Source organism: Mesoplodon bidens (assembly GCF_964165515.1).
Source record: "Mesoplodon bidens genome assembly, chromosome: 9".
NCBI lineage: Eukaryota > Metazoa > Chordata > Mammalia > Artiodactyla > Ziphiidae > Mesoplodon > Mesoplodon bidens.
Window position 1 is genome coordinate 88,984,311 of NC_138166.1, and position 19,167 is coordinate 89,003,477.

General features: G+C 39.1%; 1 protein-coding gene across 11 annotated transcripts in view; it reads left to right on the plus strand.

Moving 5' to 3' along the window:
- The window catches only part of CALD1 (caldesmon 1), a 182,832-nt gene that overhangs the window by 130,199 nt on the left and 33,466 nt on the right, over positions 1–19,167 (plus strand). For all 11 annotated transcript variants that reach the window (XM_081243805.1, XM_081243806.1, XM_081243801.1 and 8 more), the window contains one exon: positions 16,285–16,431. In XM_081243805.1, the coding sequence (XP_081099931.1) occupies positions 16,285–16,431 (147 nt within the window). The remainder of the gene's footprint in view (positions 1–16,284; positions 16,432–19,167) is intronic.

A 19,167-nucleotide genomic window follows, 5' to 3' on the forward strand; every position in this document is an offset into this window, starting at 1 on the left:
TTTCCATGCATGTAAAGAGTGAAATTCTCTGCCAGCTAGTCAAAAAACAGTGATTCCATTTCAAAGGCATAAATAATGAAGTTAAATTTTTAATGTTTTCTCCGTGTTCATGCAAGCTATTCATCTCTTGATATTTAATTTAGTTAGTAAATGTTTCTTCATTTGACTTTTCTTTTAATATTAACCCAACTTCACATCCTGAAACTGTGAAATTGCTATCTGTAGCAAGGATAGGATGATATGACTGAGGAATTTTTTAAAAGTATTTTAAACCACCCTTCTTTGAAAATAAGAAGATCTGAGAGTGTAGTACCAACATGGGGAGAAGTTTTGAATTTTGGAAGAGTGATGGATTAATCAGATGCCCAGAATAACTTATTACTCTCAACTTCCTCACTGGAAATTTCATTACCAAAGAAGAAAGGTCATTTAGAAATTCAGGAGAACAGCCTGAGCTAGGAATATAAATTAGAAAATCATCACCTAAAAATTGACTAACAAGTAATAAACATAGATGGGATTACCCAAGGCAAGTATGCTGAGTAAGAAAAGACTAGCGCTGAGGAAGACACAAAGGAAACTACAGAATAAACGGTAGGCAGAGAATTTCACAAAGGAAGGTATGGTCAACAGTGTCAAAGACCTCTGTGAGGTCAAATAAAATGGGGTCTGAAAAGGGCCATTGGACACTTTGTTCCAAAGTGTAGCTCTAGAGAGCACAAGCCCATAATACAATGTTACTGGGGGTTATAGCTACGAACATTTGGATCAAAAATTGTCAACCTAGTGTTCTGAGACATTCAATAACCAAATTGAACTGTTATTTTTTGTTCACTTTTTGGAGATTTTTATCAGTTGGGCAAGTGGTTAAGATGTCTGGAGATAAAATAAAATCACTTCAGTAGACGCTTCTGGATACATCCCTAGGTGAGTTTAGGTTAGCTACAAAGTAGATTAAACTAATTTAGAAACCTAACTCTGAAACTAGAAGTAAAAATGATAAGACTGCCCCTGATACAGTGAAATTAGCTATTTTTGGTTCTCTTAATGATTTACCCCATGAATTACAGAATCTGTTTTGACTAGAGCACGTGAAAATATTTCTAAAGGACCAGCTAAGTCAGACTTGCTTGTACTGAATTATTTTTGCTTTCCACAGACATTGCAAAAGGCCAAAACCAATAATAGACTTGATAGTGAGAGTAGAGAGAATATAGAGGGATATAAGGACTTTATAAGGGTTGATGATACAAGAGGGAGTGATGGGGGGAAAGCCATGCACCAGAGTAACAGGAAAACAAAGAGTTTCTGCTCTGTTCATGAGCCACACCAAGGCCAATCATGTGACAGGAACAGAGACAGGCTGATGGCAGGTGTGCAAGTGCACTTACTCACACACACATAAGCTCTTGAAGCAGGCCAGGATCCACAAACAGACTAGAAAACACTGGTTGACTCAGTTTGACTTTAGTCCCTGATTATTGACTATATTCAAAAGTCAAATATCTTTCTTGTCCATAACCATTTGGTTCTTCTTACGCAGGAAAACATACATTTTCCAGCTCTAAACTCAAGGGGACTTTCTGTACGTAGCAGCAACATAATGCCATCTACAGAGAAAATAGCATTCAAATGAGAAACAAATTTACAATAAATGCATTAAAACTTTGGCATCTTTGGCCAGTGAGCTAAAGTTTCCAGGTATGTACCCACAGAGACACTGGCAAGATGGCTCTGACTAGTAGCTGTTTCCAACTTCTGATGGGAAGGAATTGAGAGAAATGTGAGGTATTGGAGTCCTACCTCCTGTATTTTTTGCTAACCCTCTTCTATCTCCAAGCATAGCATGGAAGCTGCCACTAGCACTCCCAGGTCAGATTAATATGACTCTGTTCCATCACTTCGTAGTGTTGAAGTTCAGACTTGAGAGGTCCTTTCTTCCCATGGTGAATGATCAGGCTTCAGCTACTGGAACTCATGGTCAGAGCAAGTCCCATGGCCAATGCAGTATGGCCGTGGGCACAGCCAGGTTTCCTGATTCATATTCACAAGCCAGTGTGGAGTGTCTGCCTTCTTGGAGACTCACAAAGCTTCTGAATGACTGTGTGTGTACACCGCACACATGCCTTTGGGACATCCTTTGGGGGTGGCTTCTCCCACTGACAATGCTCTAATAACTTTAAATGTCATTTTCTCAGTAAATACTCATGAGCCTAATATAGAATTGTTGGCCTTTCCCTATTCACTAAACTGAGTCACATTTCATTGATCTGTCCTTTAGGGAAGCATTGTTGTCCTATATTTGACACTAAGACTTTTTTTTTTTTGATTTATTTTTGGCTGCGTTGGGTCTTCGTTGCTGCACATGGGCTTTCTCTAGTTGCAGCAAGTGGGGTCTAGCCTTTGTTTTGGTGCATGGGCTTCTCATTGCAGTGGCTTCTCTTGCTGCAGAGCACGGGCTCTAGGCATGTGGGCTTCAGTAGTTGTGGCATGGGCTCAGTAGTTGTGGCTCGCGGGCTCTAGAGCACAGGCTCAGTAGCTGTGGTGCACGGGCTTCATTGCTCCGCGACACGTGGGATTTTCCCGGGCCAGGGCTCGAACCTGTGTTCCCCTGCACTGGCAGGCGGATTCTTAACCACTGCGCCACCAGGGAAGCCCCGACACTAAGACTTTTAAATGGCTTCATGTTGACCTGTTTGTCCTTTCCATATCTGTTTCAGTTAAATCCATATGAACTTAGGCAGTTCACTTCATATCCAGGGAACTGAATTAGCCTTCATCATTGTTAATTAGCCATTGCTCGGTGTCTTATGCCATATGCCTTTCCTGAATTCATTACTAAAAATACTTATCAAATACCTACAAACACATTGGGGAGGAGGGCTAAAAATATGTATAAAACATGACTCCTGATTTCAACAGACATGACATAGTATGAGAGATAGGATGATACACAAATAACAATAAGGCAATATTGACAAATACCTGGAACAACAGCAACGATTTCACAGGAGGGAAAGAGCTCCTTCCAGTTGACCGTCATTACGTCTGGTAAGACCTCACACAGGTTTGAGCTGGCCATGAGGGATAGAGAAGAGCCCTCTCTCTAGGTAAAAATGGAGAGCAGGGAAGAGCACGGTCAAAGAAAAGAAGGCAAGAGAGTATAAATGAAGTTAAACTAATTGGAAATGAAGCACTACTGATGCTTATTATGCTTTCTGGCCCTGGCACCTGCGCTAAGTCCATATTTCTAACCATGTGTGACTGGTCCTGAGGGAAGAGCAGGCGTTCCGCCCCCAGAGGGGAGGGCGGCCCCTGTCCTTTCACATCCTTGCAGTTTACTTGTAACTGGGTAAGTGCATATACCGATGGTATAGCTTATCTAGTTTAAAGTAAACTAAGCTTCATGAAATGGACTCAGGTTTCTGGACTTAAAAGGATTTCTGCAGAAACTGCCGGTTGAAGGGAACACTGACCACATGAGCCCAGGGAGACTCTGAGAACGTGGTGAAGCTGTCACTAATGCTGTGAGTGTGTATGAGCACTTAGCTTCTGAGCCATGCACTTCCCCTGTGCCTTTCAGCAAAGGAGAGCTGTCCACAAACAGCGGGGAATATAACTGCTTTTTAGAAGAAACTCATGCAGCAGAGAGATCTTTTGGGAAATGACCCCATTGCTTTGTGATTTTTTTTTTTTTTTTGTCCAAACATGTAACCTACCTAAGAGTATTGATCTTCACACCTCACCTTGGAACCAACATTTTCTTATCTATTTAAAAACCTCCCAAGTAAAACATCTCAGTTTAGATGTTTATTAAAAATGTAAAACTGCCTTTGGATGACTCTGAACGAACAACTAGTTGATATCAGGACAGGCATAAGTTTCCTAAAGTTTAGCGAAAACTGCATGGTTGGTGGGGCAGATTGACTGTATTAGTATCTTGCTTCAAATGCCAAGCCAGGGATGTGTTCTTTCCACTTGTCTCTACATATCTTTTAGGGGCTTTTTAAAAAAATTAAGTTATTACTGTCGTTTAAAACCAAATTTCAAAATAAATTGAACTTATAGCCAGATTTTCAAATTACTTATCTCAGTGTGTTAAACTAAGAGTTTTCACAAAAGATTTTATGGACATTAATAAATTAAACTTACTTTAAATATGTTCTGTTTTGTTGTCTTATCTTTTTCCTGTATTATAAATCTATAAACATTTAAACAGCACTACATGTATATAATTTATAAATAAGTTACTATATATGTGTATATGTGTGTATATATATACATATATATGCATATATGTGTGTGTATATATATATATATATACATATATATATGCTTAAATTTTTTAACTGATCTTACACTATAAAAAAATTTCAGGACCATTGGCTGAGATCAGGGATCAGCAAACTTTTTTTGTGAAGGGCTAGATGGTATATATTTTCAAATTTGTGGGAAATACACTCTCTGTCATAATTACTCAGCTCTGGCATTAAAGGGTGAAAGCAGCCATAGACAATCCGGGAATGACTATGTTCCAACAAAACTTTATTTACAACAACAGAATGTGGGCCAGATTCGGCTCTTGAGCCATAGTTTGCCAATCCCTGGCTTAGATGACTGGAGCTATTTGTTAATCTACAGAACACCCTAAGAAAGCTGATACAGTGTCATAGGTTAGAAAGGAAACAAGTATGGGATCTAAAGACCTGGGTCTAGTTCTGATTTTGTAGTTGCTTGAGTCACTTCACCTCTTCAACCCCAGGTTACCGTGTGTAGCATGGACTGAAAATAACCTCCAAAATTCCTACTAGTTTAATGATTCTGTTGTTTTACTATCTTGCCAGCTTGCCACAGTGGTGGATTGCCCCTGGGATCTGATTAACAAGCAGAATAAGTAAAAATTTGATTTACTCTATGTGGGCAAAGTGAGTACAAGACAGTGGAGAATAAAAAAGGATATGAATGCCACTCTGAAAAATTGGAAATCACAGCTTATTACTCTTGAAGGATCCTCCACAGTGCTTCTGCTCTAAATGATCGTAGGATTTGCTGAACTGAAGTCTCCTCTTGCAGCTAAGATTTATGGAGACCTTGATATTGGGTAGCTAGCCCTTTATTTCTCAGGGAAAGCTGCAGAGTGACATGAAACACCTGGAGTGGAGACTGAAGCTAGAAAATCCTCCCTGTGTGTTTCCGTAGGGCCACCGCAAAGGAAGGAGCACCCCTCTTAAGCTTTGTAAAATGGTTGGTTTACTCTTCCAGTTACTGGAAGCTGTCCTTCTGTATGTGCCAAGCACAACTAGAGCCTCACTAATACCTTTCATGTACTCCAAGCACCGGCCAGACTGGATTGTTTGCTTTCTCATGTCCATATTTCCTGACTCTGCAGCCTTGCTATTGGAGCTCTCTGTATGTGGAAAGATCCTCTTCTGTCCCCCCAGCCCCAATCCTAAAAGATCTAGCTCAGGTACCACTTTCTCCATGAAGCCTTCTCTGATCCCTTAGCTGGAATCGTCTTCTTCCTCCCCTAAACTTTAGATCACTTTATCAACATCTCATGATATTTACCGCATTCTATCTATTATTATGTTCTTACACCTTTCTTAGCTTCCCTACCAGATTATAAAGTCTTTTCAGGGTTTTCACCTTAGTTTCCACCCTCAGTGGCTTGAATAAATACTCAATAAATGTGTGTTGGATGAATGCATTAATTCCAGTCACCTAGGTGTCAATTTGCATGTTAGAGTAGTATTACCAACCAGCACCCCAATTCTGTAAGTTAAGAAGCCACATTCATATCTGGCACATCACCCACCAACACCTCCTCAGAGTCCAGCTGTTCAGAGCCCATCACTCTGATGTTCCACTTGAATTTAACTGTCCTCCCTTCAAAGTCTAGGTGCTACATGGATCAGTGGTTTGGTTGTAGAGAGGAATATACACAAGATCAGAAACCTATAAACCAACGCAATGCTGTAACTTTGTAATTTATAATTAGAAAAAAACATTTTTAGAGTAAAGTCAGTTATCTCCCCTACTGAAGCAGTGCCTCCTGTACTAGGTAACAATTTTATTAAAGAACTAGTGATTGTATTGGTTTATACTCTATTGTTGGGGTGTCGATCTGCTGTTGCAGGACAGGTACCTCAAGCAATTTAAGTGCCATCTAAGAATGTCTCTAATGCCCACGTTTCTCTCTCTCAGAGCCCCGGCTGTCTGATTCTTCAGCTGTCGGTGATCTAATTCAGTTAACACACACACAAATGTGGGAGCTTAGTTATTTAATATTACTTTATCTATTTAAATGTTCACATTTTTATGGGGGTCTTCTATTAACTTTAACTATGGAGGTCTTTATTTGGTTTGGTTTGGTTTGCTCAGGCTGGCTGTTTACCAAATCACAACAAATAGGTATCTGCTTTATTCCTTCCACATGGAGCAGGCCCCATCATAGGTGAGGTTTCTGTTGACTTAGGAAGATGATCTACCGAGTGCAGAGCAGAGTCCTTGACTTCTTTTCATAACAGTAGGGAGGTTGGACCCATTGACAGCCATTGGCTCCCAAGTCCCCTACAAGAATAAGTGTTCTTCACATAGGTCCAAACTTCAGGATTTGGCCTTTCATTTTTCCATTTCCTGTCTCTATTCAAGGTTTGTCTTTCTACTTGCTACCACTTGTAAACAAAACTCTGCAGTTCTAGCTATGAGCCAGCTGGATGTTAGGTAAGTTTGTGGAATACTGCTGGAGTTGGGGAGGTAGTAATCACCCCAAAATATGCTTTCTTGTTAGAATAACAGTCCCTTCACTCACCAGAGTTGCTGGAAACAATGCTCCAGTGTCATATCTATCAGTATATTTGAGCTTTCTGTTTCTGAAGGAGAGAGGAAGGACAAAAGCTTGTGTGTGGTGGGGGGAATGATGGGAGGCCATGCCACCCCAAGGGGAATGGAGCCAAAAGAGCACTGGGAAAGAGGAAATGAATACTAAATCTTTTTCCAATTAAGAAAAATGAGAGTGGAAGCAGGAAAGCTCCAGAGGGCACTTTTGGGAGAGGAGAAGATCATAAAAGGCCTGTTATGAAAATCCATTACCCATAAATTTCCCTGCATTAAGCACTGCCTGTGTAGAGAGGATGCTGAGAATCCTCTCAGCTGACACAGGACATGTGACTTCAGTTAGCAGTACCCACATGCCATGTACCATTTCCGTCAGCATGTCTGAAATACCGCTTTCCCTTACAGGAATTCCTTCTAATTAGTCACAGGTTCATAATCTCCACTTAAGGACATCTTGTTTTTGTTTTCCCGGTCACTTTGTTTCTTTTGTCCAGTGTTTAGCAATGTGATAGCAGTGCCATAATTCAAAGCCCCACCCCATGAAATTATGAACCTTTGTACTGCATCACACAAATATTTCAAATTTGGGGGTAATATTTTAATGTCTAGATCACACTAAGTATAAGACTCATCTAAAATAGTTCATTTTTTTTTACATTTGAAGATGGCAATGGAAGTTTCTGTTTCTAGGAGTTTGTCTTGGACTGTGTAAAGAATCTGCTTGTTTATATATCTGTGGTCAGATGCAGTTGCATCCAAGTCGGCCGTTGGACATGTGGAGATTTACCTGCACCCCACTCTAAGGCAGTGTTTTTCATCAGTTGTATATCCATGTTCAGACCTACATGCAAGAGAAAGAACTGGCAGAATGCAGCATTGCCAGTCATAGGCACCCAGGTCTGATGAATTGTTGTATCATGTTTTACTTGAAAATAAATTACCTAAGCCCAAGGTTTATTGTCCACATCTACTATGCACATTAAACCAAGGTTGTCCTTTAATAGATACAACAGTCAGAAAACAACCCCAAATCAGATTTTACTTTTGAATGACAACATTTTTAAAAGCCCAAGTTTATTAATGATAATACTTTATTTAAGATTCTTATTAGACAAAGAATCCTAGGTTGGGGATGAAGAAAAGGTAATGTTTATGAAAACCTAGGTAGTAATTGGGTTTATCCTGTATCAGCCACATTGTATACCAGTTGAATTTCAAATCAGAGTTAAAAGAGAGGAAAGTTTGGTTACTTTATTTTAATTATCTTACTAGCCACTTAAACATTTCTCTTACTCCTTGTCATTCATTTCAAATCAAAGCTTAACTTGACTTATCAAGTGAGGAGTAAAATATATCTTCTCCATCATCAATCTTCTCTATCCATACCTACACTTTCTAAACATTTATAAATTAAAAACTGAACTGTTTGTATCTGACCAAGCTTATCGTTTGAATAGGGTGGGATGGTGGGAGTGGTGCAAATTCAGTCCTGTTGGTGACAGAACAAATAGATTTTGGTTTATCTCAGGAAACTGCCATGGAATTATCCCTCCAGAATCTGTGTTTAGTAGATTTGACAGATGCATTATTCCTTTAAAAAATAAATGTGAAAAATAACAATTCAGTAAGAAATAACCCAGATTCTATTCATTTTATTTCTACTGAATATCTATGGACTTTAAGAAAGAACATGGCACCAGTTGAATAAAAAGTTAGACATTTATCTCATCCAAACTATAATCTCAAGAAATGTTTGGGAAATCCTATATCTCATCTGTCATTATAAACTATACCTATTCATATAAACATAGATGAATCCCAAAAGCATAATGTAGGGTGAAAGAAACTAATCACAGAATGCATAGAGTATGATTATATAAAGTTCGAGAAGGCAAAACTAAAAAATGAATTGTTTAGGAATGCATCCCTTGGGGGTAAAACTACAAAGAAAAGCAAGAGAACAATTAAAATTCAGGTTAGAGGTTATTTGGAGGCATTTAAAAAGAGATAGGAATGGGGTTGAGGAAGGGCACATAAGGATCTTCAAAGTGCTGGTGCTCTTTAAGCTGGGTAGTAGGTACATGGGTGTTTGGTTCATTATTCCTCTTTTAAGTGGTGGTGTACTATACACTCATTCATAGGTACACTATATTTCATGCTAAACGTCGTTTTAATTTAAAATATTGACCGGAAACAGTTAGATTCATCTTTTTAAATGTCCTGATACAAATGACTATCTGTATCAATTCAGCAATGAGTCTCTAAGCCTAGGGGTCTGCCTGTCCCAGAGCAGGCCCATTCTGAGAACTGTGTTCCCATAAGCCCTAGTTAGCCATACAACCCTGAGTCAGAATCAGAACTCACCCTACTCCCTGAGTTCCCTCTAACCATACATGATCAATCAGAGCTCATCTATTTGTTTGACAGGACATCACAGTCATAATAATACTAAGAGCCAGCCTCTACGAGAGTGTGTGGAGGCGAGGTGAAGAGGTTTTCCTTCCACTGCCTGATGTCGTTTCTTTCTACGCTGCTCCGCGACACGTTTCCCCACCATGGTCTGTGGTTATAGAAACTCATGGGATTATGGGATGTCACCATTATATAAAGCATATGGTAGGCTGCTGGTGATAACTTGTGGTGACAACATATATGAGAACACTGAAGTGTGCAAGCACACAGTGTCTTACTGTTGAGAACCAAAATTTATGGCTGGTTTGCAAACCTTAGTAATTCTCAAATGTGTGTGTGTGTACAGGGAGATGGGATGGGATATACCTCTCTTCCTGGGTAAATTCCTTCAGAGTAATGTATCCCCTTGCATGCTTGCACTGCCATAAAAGGCACACCCCTGACATAGCAATGAATCCTTCAGTGAAATTCAGCATATTTTTACCTTCCCTACCAGAAAAAAAAAATATATATATATATATATATACACATATATTCTAAATGAGGGGGGCTTTCTTTCATTCTATCCTATATTAATTACTAATAGACCGATTGGCTATTAGCTATTAATCCATTTCTAAACATATTTTGACCAGAAAATATTTTTATTTTCTTGATTTTTTCCTCCACTGTAATTTTTAATGCCTTTCTTTTAAGGAATCCAAGGGAAAAACATTCAGAATTGGACCTTATGTGCATTAAATGAAACCACAACATTTTACAGACACCACATATATATAAACAAAATCATATTTAAGAGCCTGGAATGTATCTATAAACCTCTTTTAACTTTCAAATATACAATAAATCTGCAGAGCAAATATGATTCATTTCAGCAGGTCAGGATTTTCCCTCCTGATCATAGCATTGCCTGAAATTTTACTGAGCATTTGAGCAATTCACAGGGCTAATTGGATATGTTTGGAGAATCGCTTGCATTTCATATTATGAAAGAAAATCACTGGGGTTTTTGGTACATGAAAAAGAATACTGAAAGTATGTATGAATCATTTTGCCTCCTAATAGCTGATGACCACATTTTCAACCTACATGAGGTTTTAACTCTAAGTTGGATCCCATATTAAGACCCAGGTTAAGACAATGACATTGGCAGAACCAAGAATGATGGAAATCAAAGAAATGTAATTGACTAAGAAGTCCTTTGCAGATGTGAACCCCAGTCAGTCTTCCTCCTGAGTCTGGCCTGCGTGGGGAACGTACAGCTGCAGAAAGCCGGGGGCAGGATGGTGTTTGGGATTGGGTGTCACAGTTACAACCTGGAATCTTTTTCAACCAGCACCAGCTTCTCTCGGATGACTCCTTGCACGAAAGAAGAGCTACAGGGGATGCAGGGAGATGAAAGCGGATCTTAGGGTTCAGCTAAGTGTCTGCTGGCCTATAAGTTACTGTGGATTCACAAATGATGAACTACTGGTAGGAGTCCTTCTTTCAGGTAGCGAATTTATTTGTTCTGTTGGAATTGTAGGTGCAACATTCTCTTTTTAAAATATAGGAATGTGGCAGAAATAATTAAGGAAAACAGAGAGACTTGGAAACTTTGATCTGAATGGGGATCTCTATAATAAGTCTTTTGTACACGGGCCTCATTTTAGTGCCTTGAGCCTTTTATTTTCTCCGAGGTTTTCCTCACTTAACCTGTGGGTTTGCGTGTGTGTCTGTATGTGTATGTGTGCTTACCAAGCAGAAGGAATGTTAAAGGATGCAAAAGAGCTTGAAGGGGACAAGTCAGAGTCTGTTCAGTGGCACTCTGGTAATCTCTTTCTATATACCAGTGGTTCTCTAGTGGTGAAGTTACTGGAAGAGATTCCTAAATTTATCTTCTGTAGTCTGATAAATAACAGTTTCAGGTATGAAACACTGCTCTGCAAATATGTATAAATGCAGTGGTTTATAAGATACAGATTCCTTTTTTATGCAGTGTTGAGTTTATAGACCTTATAAAACATTTTTAATAAATAACAAAACTATAAGCAACTGTCATGGTATTTTAATTTTTCTTGATATTTTAAAGAGATCCACATTCTTTAAATGTTAATAACCATTGCTGTAAGATATAGAAAATTAAATATTTTCTTTAGTGCTCTTAAACTTGTCATAAAATCAGCCCCCTCATAAAACTGGTTATTACTTGTTCTTGTTCTATTTTTAAACATGGTTTCCTGATAAGAGATCTTGTCTTGTTAATAAAATGTTATTGCCAGCATTTTTACTTGACAACTTTAAGGATCATGTACTGGAGTCTCAAATCAGGAAATAGCAAAATAAAAAGAAACAGACAAAATGAAAGGAAATGAGAGTAACATTCTTCACACTATGGAGAACACGGGGTTAAAAAACTCATTACTGTAGATGAAATTATAGTAAGAATTTTGCCAGTGTTGAGCAAGTCTTGAGAAATGTTTATTGGAGAAGATGGGGTGAGGGGGACATTGGGGCAAGGTGACAGCTAGTGCCTTGCTCCAGTGTCTTACTGTGGAAGCCTCTGCCACTTCCTCTTTATCTCATCTAGTGTACATTTAGACCCTGGCCCAGCCAAATGTAAAGACGCTGAGTCCTCAGTGGTTCCATTATTTGCCATGTCTGCAATACTTTTATTTATTTGAACTTTCTATCTAAAAGGCACAGCTTGTAACATGATTATAGTGTTACTTGAATACACTGAGGCAGTAGAGGTCTGGTGGTAAAGACTTAAAAAGTCTTTGGTGTGAAAGCCACAACATTCCAAGAGAGTTTTCCCATTGCATAGACCTGTTTTTTCTTATAATATAACACCAGGATATTTAGGCAGTGGTTCTGGGAATGGAAGAAAAGCCAGACCTTTCTGCTTTTTTCATACCACTGGCACAATCAAATAACATCATGTAATTATTATGGACTTCTGAGATTGTTCAGCACTTATTCACACACACACACACACACACACACACACACACACACACAAGATCATCTCTCTCCCGAATATTTGATGAGCCATTTTGCTGCCAGCAGCACTGGGCTTCCTGCAGTAAGATCAATCATACCTTTCTCCAAGTATGCTCTAAGAGATGAGCAAAGGCAATTACCCAGAAACAAAGCAGAATACTCCAAAGTAAACCTGCTGACACCCAGCCTGGGTGGGAAAGTCAATTGAACATTTTATTTAATAAAAGGTGCTTTACATATCATTTGGGATTACTCATTTTTTTTTAAGTAAAATGCATTTGATTAAAACTCTAATCAACATAGTTTAATCTTTCTCAGATGATTCAGAGGAACTTCAAACCCTCTGCTGCTTCTGAATCATCTGGGAACATCAGTTGTCTTTATAGTGTACAATACAGTAGACTGGTTACTGCCAGCATCTGCTGAAGTTTCACAGAAAGAACAAATGGATTGTTATGCTTTTATTACAACCCAGTGGGTGGTTAGGTATGATTTTTACTAGTCAGCAGGACTTCAAATACATTTAAATCTGGTGTGTGAAAAGTTAGAATGTTAACATTTTGTCTTTAACTGAAGCCGAAAGCAGAGTTGTTGTACTATCATGTGGACGTATTAAGGATGTGGTGTTCTCATCTGTCTTTTTGGATAAATTCTTGTTATAGTGAAATTAGCACTCATACGTTGCTGATGTTACATACCTTTCTGGAGGGCAATTTGTCAGTGTGTAACAAGAGCCTTTAAGTGAGCATATCTTAAACTCAGGAATTCTAAGTTTTGAGAATTTTTCCTGGATAAGTAATTGAACAAGTGGTAAAAGTATATCTATAGTGATGTCCTTTACAGCATTGTTTATAAGAACATAAATTTGGAAAAATCTTAACTGCCCATCAGTAGAAGTGTGGTTAAATAGATTATAGTACATCCATATACATACATCCACTACGTACATCTAGTCATAGAATACTGTGTTGCTGTTGGAAATTATATTTTGCTAATGTGTTAAAATAGTCATAAACAAGGTAAATTAAAGAAGCTGTTTCTAAAGTAGTATATATAACATGATCCCACTTTGTTAAAAATTAAAATATCTATGCATGCAAAGGAAAAGTTCTGGTAGAATACAATGAATGTTAATCATGTTCATATCTGAGTAGTGGATTAGGGAACTGGCTTTTACTTTCTCTTTTGTACATTTTTTAATGTCTGGTTTAAGAAAATAATAAGTGTATGTTACTTTTAGAATCAGAAAAAATTTAACAACTAAGGTTTTTCAATTTTGAAAGAAAAGTAATAAACCTCTGGTAGTAGTCTGAAGGGTAGTTGCCGTGGGAGAGGCCTGAAAGCTAAGCAACCACCGTGTGCTCTGCCCTCTGAGGACTAAAGCAGGGAGGCTCACATTCGAAGAATTTCTACACGTATCAAGTCATTTGGCATGGGCACAATTTCACTTACAAAGTCGACTGCTATGTTATCGAGCCAGCAGCCGGGCACATTCTGATTCAAAATGCCATGAAAACATTTTGGCTCCTTTTTTAACTATGAAAACAATTTTAACATGTTTCTTTATTAGTAGCAGTAAAAGGTCCTCAAAAATCTAGCTCTGGCGACTGTGTATCCTAGGTAAGAGTCTACCGATGCACAGTGATGATAAATTTTAAGCAGTATGAAGCAAGAAGAGTTAGCAGAGACAGGGGCAGTGATCCGGATGTGGAAGGCCACGCCTCTGATGAGAAACCTAAGATGAAGGAAGGTTGAGCGTGACCTGGCTGAGACAGATGGCATATCTAGGTCGTGTCAGAGCTAAAAGCCAACAGCATCCGCCGTGAAGCACATTGGGTGGGTGGGAGGAGGGAGAGTAACACCTCTGAGACGTTCAAGTATACTGGGAAATTAAGGGCTTCAAATGAGATTCCATTTAGGAGCAGGGAGGGTTTTGCTGTTGCCATAGGGTGCCCCATAGGGAGCTTTTATGTGTCTTGCTTGTCTTGGAAAAGGAAGGCCCCCAAGTAATAGCCAAGACCTCATGGCTGATCCAGAGACGTAGAAGGGCAAATTAAGCCTTTCTGTTTGATTAGCTTGGGAAGCAGTCATTAAGGACTCATTCTCCCTGCTGTGGTTAAAGCTGTCTACTGAGAAATAAGCCAAAGGAATATGAGGCCAAGAATCTGAAGACTGAAGCCAAACCCCTGGGAAGGGCTTTCAGCTGCAAACTACAATGTGATCGACTTAGAAGGAACATTCAGGTCATGTCATGCTCTCACCTCAACTTCAACACGTCTAAAATTGAGCTCATCTTTCCTCACGAGGCAGCTCCTCCACTGCAGTTTCCGAAGCACAACAAAATGCTACACTGGAGTATGCCTTACCCCAGTGCACCCATGATTTCATTTGACTGTCACCCACTTACAGACAACGCAGTTTAATGCAGGTTAATCAAAGGGCTGCAAGCTGGGGAGAGACCAGTTCCAGAAACTCGGTTTTCTGAGTATTAACCTAGTTACCCTTTAACTATATCACACAGCCCTTCTCTCCATATTTGTGGAAATAAACCAGTCCGCTTTACAGAATTGCTAAGTGACAGTTTATTTATATTGGCGTTTGAATATTGCACACTAGCACATTTTAGCAAGTATGAAGTCAGAGTTTCTTAAGTAGCAAAGAACAAACCAACCAACCTTCAGAACTGTTCATCTTGTTTTTGTAAGGTCAAAAACATTCATAGCATTTGTATTATTGAAGTCAAAAGATAGGTAAAGTAAAGTACGGGAACTAAAAATACCTAGTTTGTAAATCTGACATGAGCAAACCATCATCAGTCATATTAGGTTCGTTTCGTTGGTATAAATTAGGCGACTCTGCTGTTTTGTTTTCTTTCATTTGTCAATTGTTTTAGCTTAGTCATTATTGATAAGTATGAAACGTTTACGTACCTGGATTTCTATTTGTACATAGGTTAGTAACACTGTAAAAAAGCATGTTAACTCTCCAGTCTGCTGCACAATGCAGCTCCATTGCATCCCATGTATCCATCAGGCCAGCTTGTCCCTGGGCCAGCCAGCACTGCCCTGCCTTCCCAGCACGCTGTATGTCAGTACACAGTCCTCCTTCCAAAACAGCCAGGTTGACCACGCAGGCTATCTCCTCATGAGTCTGAGCATCTGGAGTTCCCCAGCTCCGATTCTTTACTTGGGAATAAATATTAGGGGAAACGTATCTAACTAGTGATATTGATTGTATAATTTCCCTAAGTAGTTCTTTGCTTCCAATAAACTAGGAAAGCTAAATACCATATATGCATGTGAAACCCTCTGCGCCTCTTCTACTGGCCTTAGCCCTTAGGTTTCTATCTAAATACACACCTGGGGGCTCCCAAGATGTGCTCAGCATGTGGGTAGTGGGACACTAAAGCAGTTTTAGAACCAAAGAGGCGGCCTTGGAGGGTGCTGCACTGACTGTGAAGCCTCCTATCAGTTGTCAGTAACACTTTTCTTCAGTGAAAGTGAACAAAAAGGAAGAAATTAAATCCAAGCAAAGAGGATATCCTGCTCTGGATTTTAGTTAGCTATTTGGCTTATTCATGCCAAAGTCCTGGTTTGGTAACATAACTTGATTCTTTTCTGACCTTTGTGACAACATATCCACAAATAATTCAGACAACACGCTGAATCTTTTCAATAAGTGTTTTCAGTACTTTCAGTTCAGCTCTTGGGATTTCTGCTTCTAAATCTTAACATGCTAATCATCAGCTGAGTAAAGAAATCTAAATATGCTAACCCACAGTCTCCAAAGGCAGTTGCTTTTGTGTAAACTTTTTGGTTTAAGCCGTTATTTGGTCATTGTAAATTATCCTCTGTAGCTATTGGACTAACGCTTTTCAGATACTTAAAAGTTTAAAAACTAGTCAGATCAGGTCTCTCAACTTAAGGAACAGAACCATCCTTTTAGAACTCTGTGGTTCAGTAAGTAGTCAAGCTCAGTGTCGATCCTTCCAAGAAGCTGGTGAAAATGGTGGGCAGTTGGCAAGCTCAAGAAGTTGTCTTTGTGATGTTACAGAATCGCCTACCAGCGGAACGACGATGATGAGGAAGAGGCCGCCCGGGAACGGCGCCGCCGTGCCCGGCAGGAAAGGCTGCGGCAGAAGCAAGAGGAAGAATCCTTGGGACAGGTGACTGACCAAGTGGAGGTCAATACCCAGAACAGGTACTGTCCTCTTCAGAAGGGAGAATTTTTCCACTTGCTTCTTAGCCTGTCTGATGAAAGGAATGTGTTGGGTAAAGCATCCCCTTCTCAGCCCAACTCAACTCTTTCCGTCTTTCTAGCTTGTTTAATTCTTCTGTGGACATTTTAGGCAACTAACCAGATTGGACAGTCAATCTGATTTAGACATTAGGACACCAGTACTCCTTTCTCCCCACCCCCACCCCCCGGCATCCCATCCCCTAAACACACCCCAGTTGAAGGATTTTATTTTCTTTTATAATCTAGTAAATCTTTTATTTACTAAAAATCGTGGGTTATACGCTTAAATAAGGAAAACTATTTACCTTCATTCTTTAGGATATTGTTATCTGTTTTGAACTGAAGATGTATTAGTTTAATAGTCCTCTGTACCTACCAGTAGCAGATAATACTTGAATTTTAGAAGTAGGCATGAATTGCAAATGTCTTATTTTTCCTGATATACACCCTAAACCAGTATTCTTTGATCTCTACAATATTCAACAAGGTGCAGAATCCTGTTTAATTTAATGTAATTATTCAAACAAGCTTATGAGTTTAGTACTACATTTTTTTCTATACCAGTCCCGGTAGAAATCAGGAAAGTCGAGAATACTTAATAAGTTCAACATTTTCCAAAAGGGGCTTTTACAAGTTCACACATACAAGGTCACACAGTGCATTATGCTAATAGTTAGTATATATCATTTATATGCCCCAAGGTATAGAAAAGATGGGGAGGGGGGATGGAGAAAAAAATAATTTTTATTTTTAAATTGTGGACTGGTTAAATATAATGAAATCACCATGTAAGATCTTTTGTGTGGCTTTGGTTTTAGATTCTTTCATTTTGTGTGTGTTGGGAGGGCACTGCATTTGATAATCCTCTTCATTCAATCTGTGTAGAAAATTCTGAAGGGAAAGAGTTCTGGCCTCTTTAATGTGAATTTGAGTGGGTACACAGAGGGTTTCTGAAGGCAGTAGTGAACATGCTGGCAGACAGGACGATTCAATCAGGAAGCTTCTTGGTTACGTGGAAAAACAGACTTTGTCCCTCGGTAAGTAGCTCCTGATTAGGGAGGGAGTATAGCAAAGAGGTTCTCTGGGGTTCACCACCTGGCTTAGAATCCCAGCTTGACCCTTTCTTCACTAACTGTATTTCTTCAATCCAATGGAAGTAAAAATCATACCTTTCTTTTAGGAATGTTGTTAAATTTAAATGAGATGATAATACCTGTAAAATGCACAGTGCTTGCACATAGTAATTTTGACCATTATTAGGAAGATGGTAGCAGAGTCTTACAGATCAGGGCTGCATAGTCTTCACTGCCTTTTCTATTTCTGAGTTGAAGGGGATGGGAAAGAAAGAGTTTAAAAATGACATTTTAAGGCCTTTTGTGAATCTGGTTATTAGTGAGTAATCAACAATGCCTTAAGAAATTACTAGTGCCTATAGTTTTCTAGCTTTTAAAATCTTGCTTCTACTTGTGTTTCTCTTCTTTTTTCACATTGTACTATTATTAGTTATTTCATGCATTGATTGAGTACAAAATTCCTTTTTTTAATAGCGCATATTCAGATCTGATAACATATGATTTACCTCTGACATACTAATTAGCCACAAGAAGAATAAGTATTCTTCTTGGGGCTAAACAACTGACTGGTACTCAACTTCTCCTGTTGATTGCTGTCCTGATTTATAAATAGCAAAGAAAGGTTCAGTAGAGTCTGTTGTTTCTTAACTCAAGAGTTCTTTAAGCCAGCTAGCATTGTGGAATTTGGGGTACCTCTTAAAAATTATTTGAATTCAGTTGATCCAAATGCCTTATGTATATAGATTTTCCCCCTTAAATTCTAAACTATTTGCATTTTCAGAGAAATTTAATCCTTATGTGTCTAATTCATGGAGACAGTGTCTTACAGCAACAGCTGAGGCCAAGAAAGTTTAGAATCTAGCCTTTAGTCTGCCATTTCTTGTTGTTAAATGTGAAATATGTTTTTCCAAAATTAAGTGAACTTGAACTTCGAAAGGGCCAAGGTTGGTATGAACCATGAAATTTGATGGAGTTTCTAAACATTGCAAGACATGTTCTTCCAACTCTGGTCACAGTCCTAGTATCACATGACCGGTTGTTTCCTGCAGTGAAGACCAACACCCCTGGCATGGGCAGTGTCCAGCATCCTGCAATAGTGAGCACAGTGGCGGACATGCTACAGTTTGGTTTTTAGAGATTTTTTCTTTTTTTATAAACATCAAATTTAACTGTCCTTTGTCTACTGCAGAAAAGAAGGGCAAGAGACCCTTTATTCATGGAAATCTTGACAAAGAATGGAGATGGTGTATTTATTAGTTAGGGCAACATCAGCTGCTTTAACAATGAGTCCCCAAATTTTAGTAGTTTGATGCAGTAACACGTACTAGTCCAGTGTGGGTATTTCTGACTGGTAGAACTGGTTCCCTATCTTCTTTCCTCCTGTGACTCTGTCAACTTCAAGGGCTTTGGGGTCCTCTGATCTAGCCAGTAGACAGAGATAGAAAGGGAAGAGAATGTACCTCTGCTTCTTACTTGTCCTGGTCTGGACATCTCACTTCTGCTCACATTTCTTTGGAATTATTGGTCATGGGGCCCCACCTAGTTGCGAGGAAGAGGGGAGGGTGGGAAATATAATCCTTGACAGGCAATCACTTCCCTGTGACTAAGGAAAGAGGAGCATAAA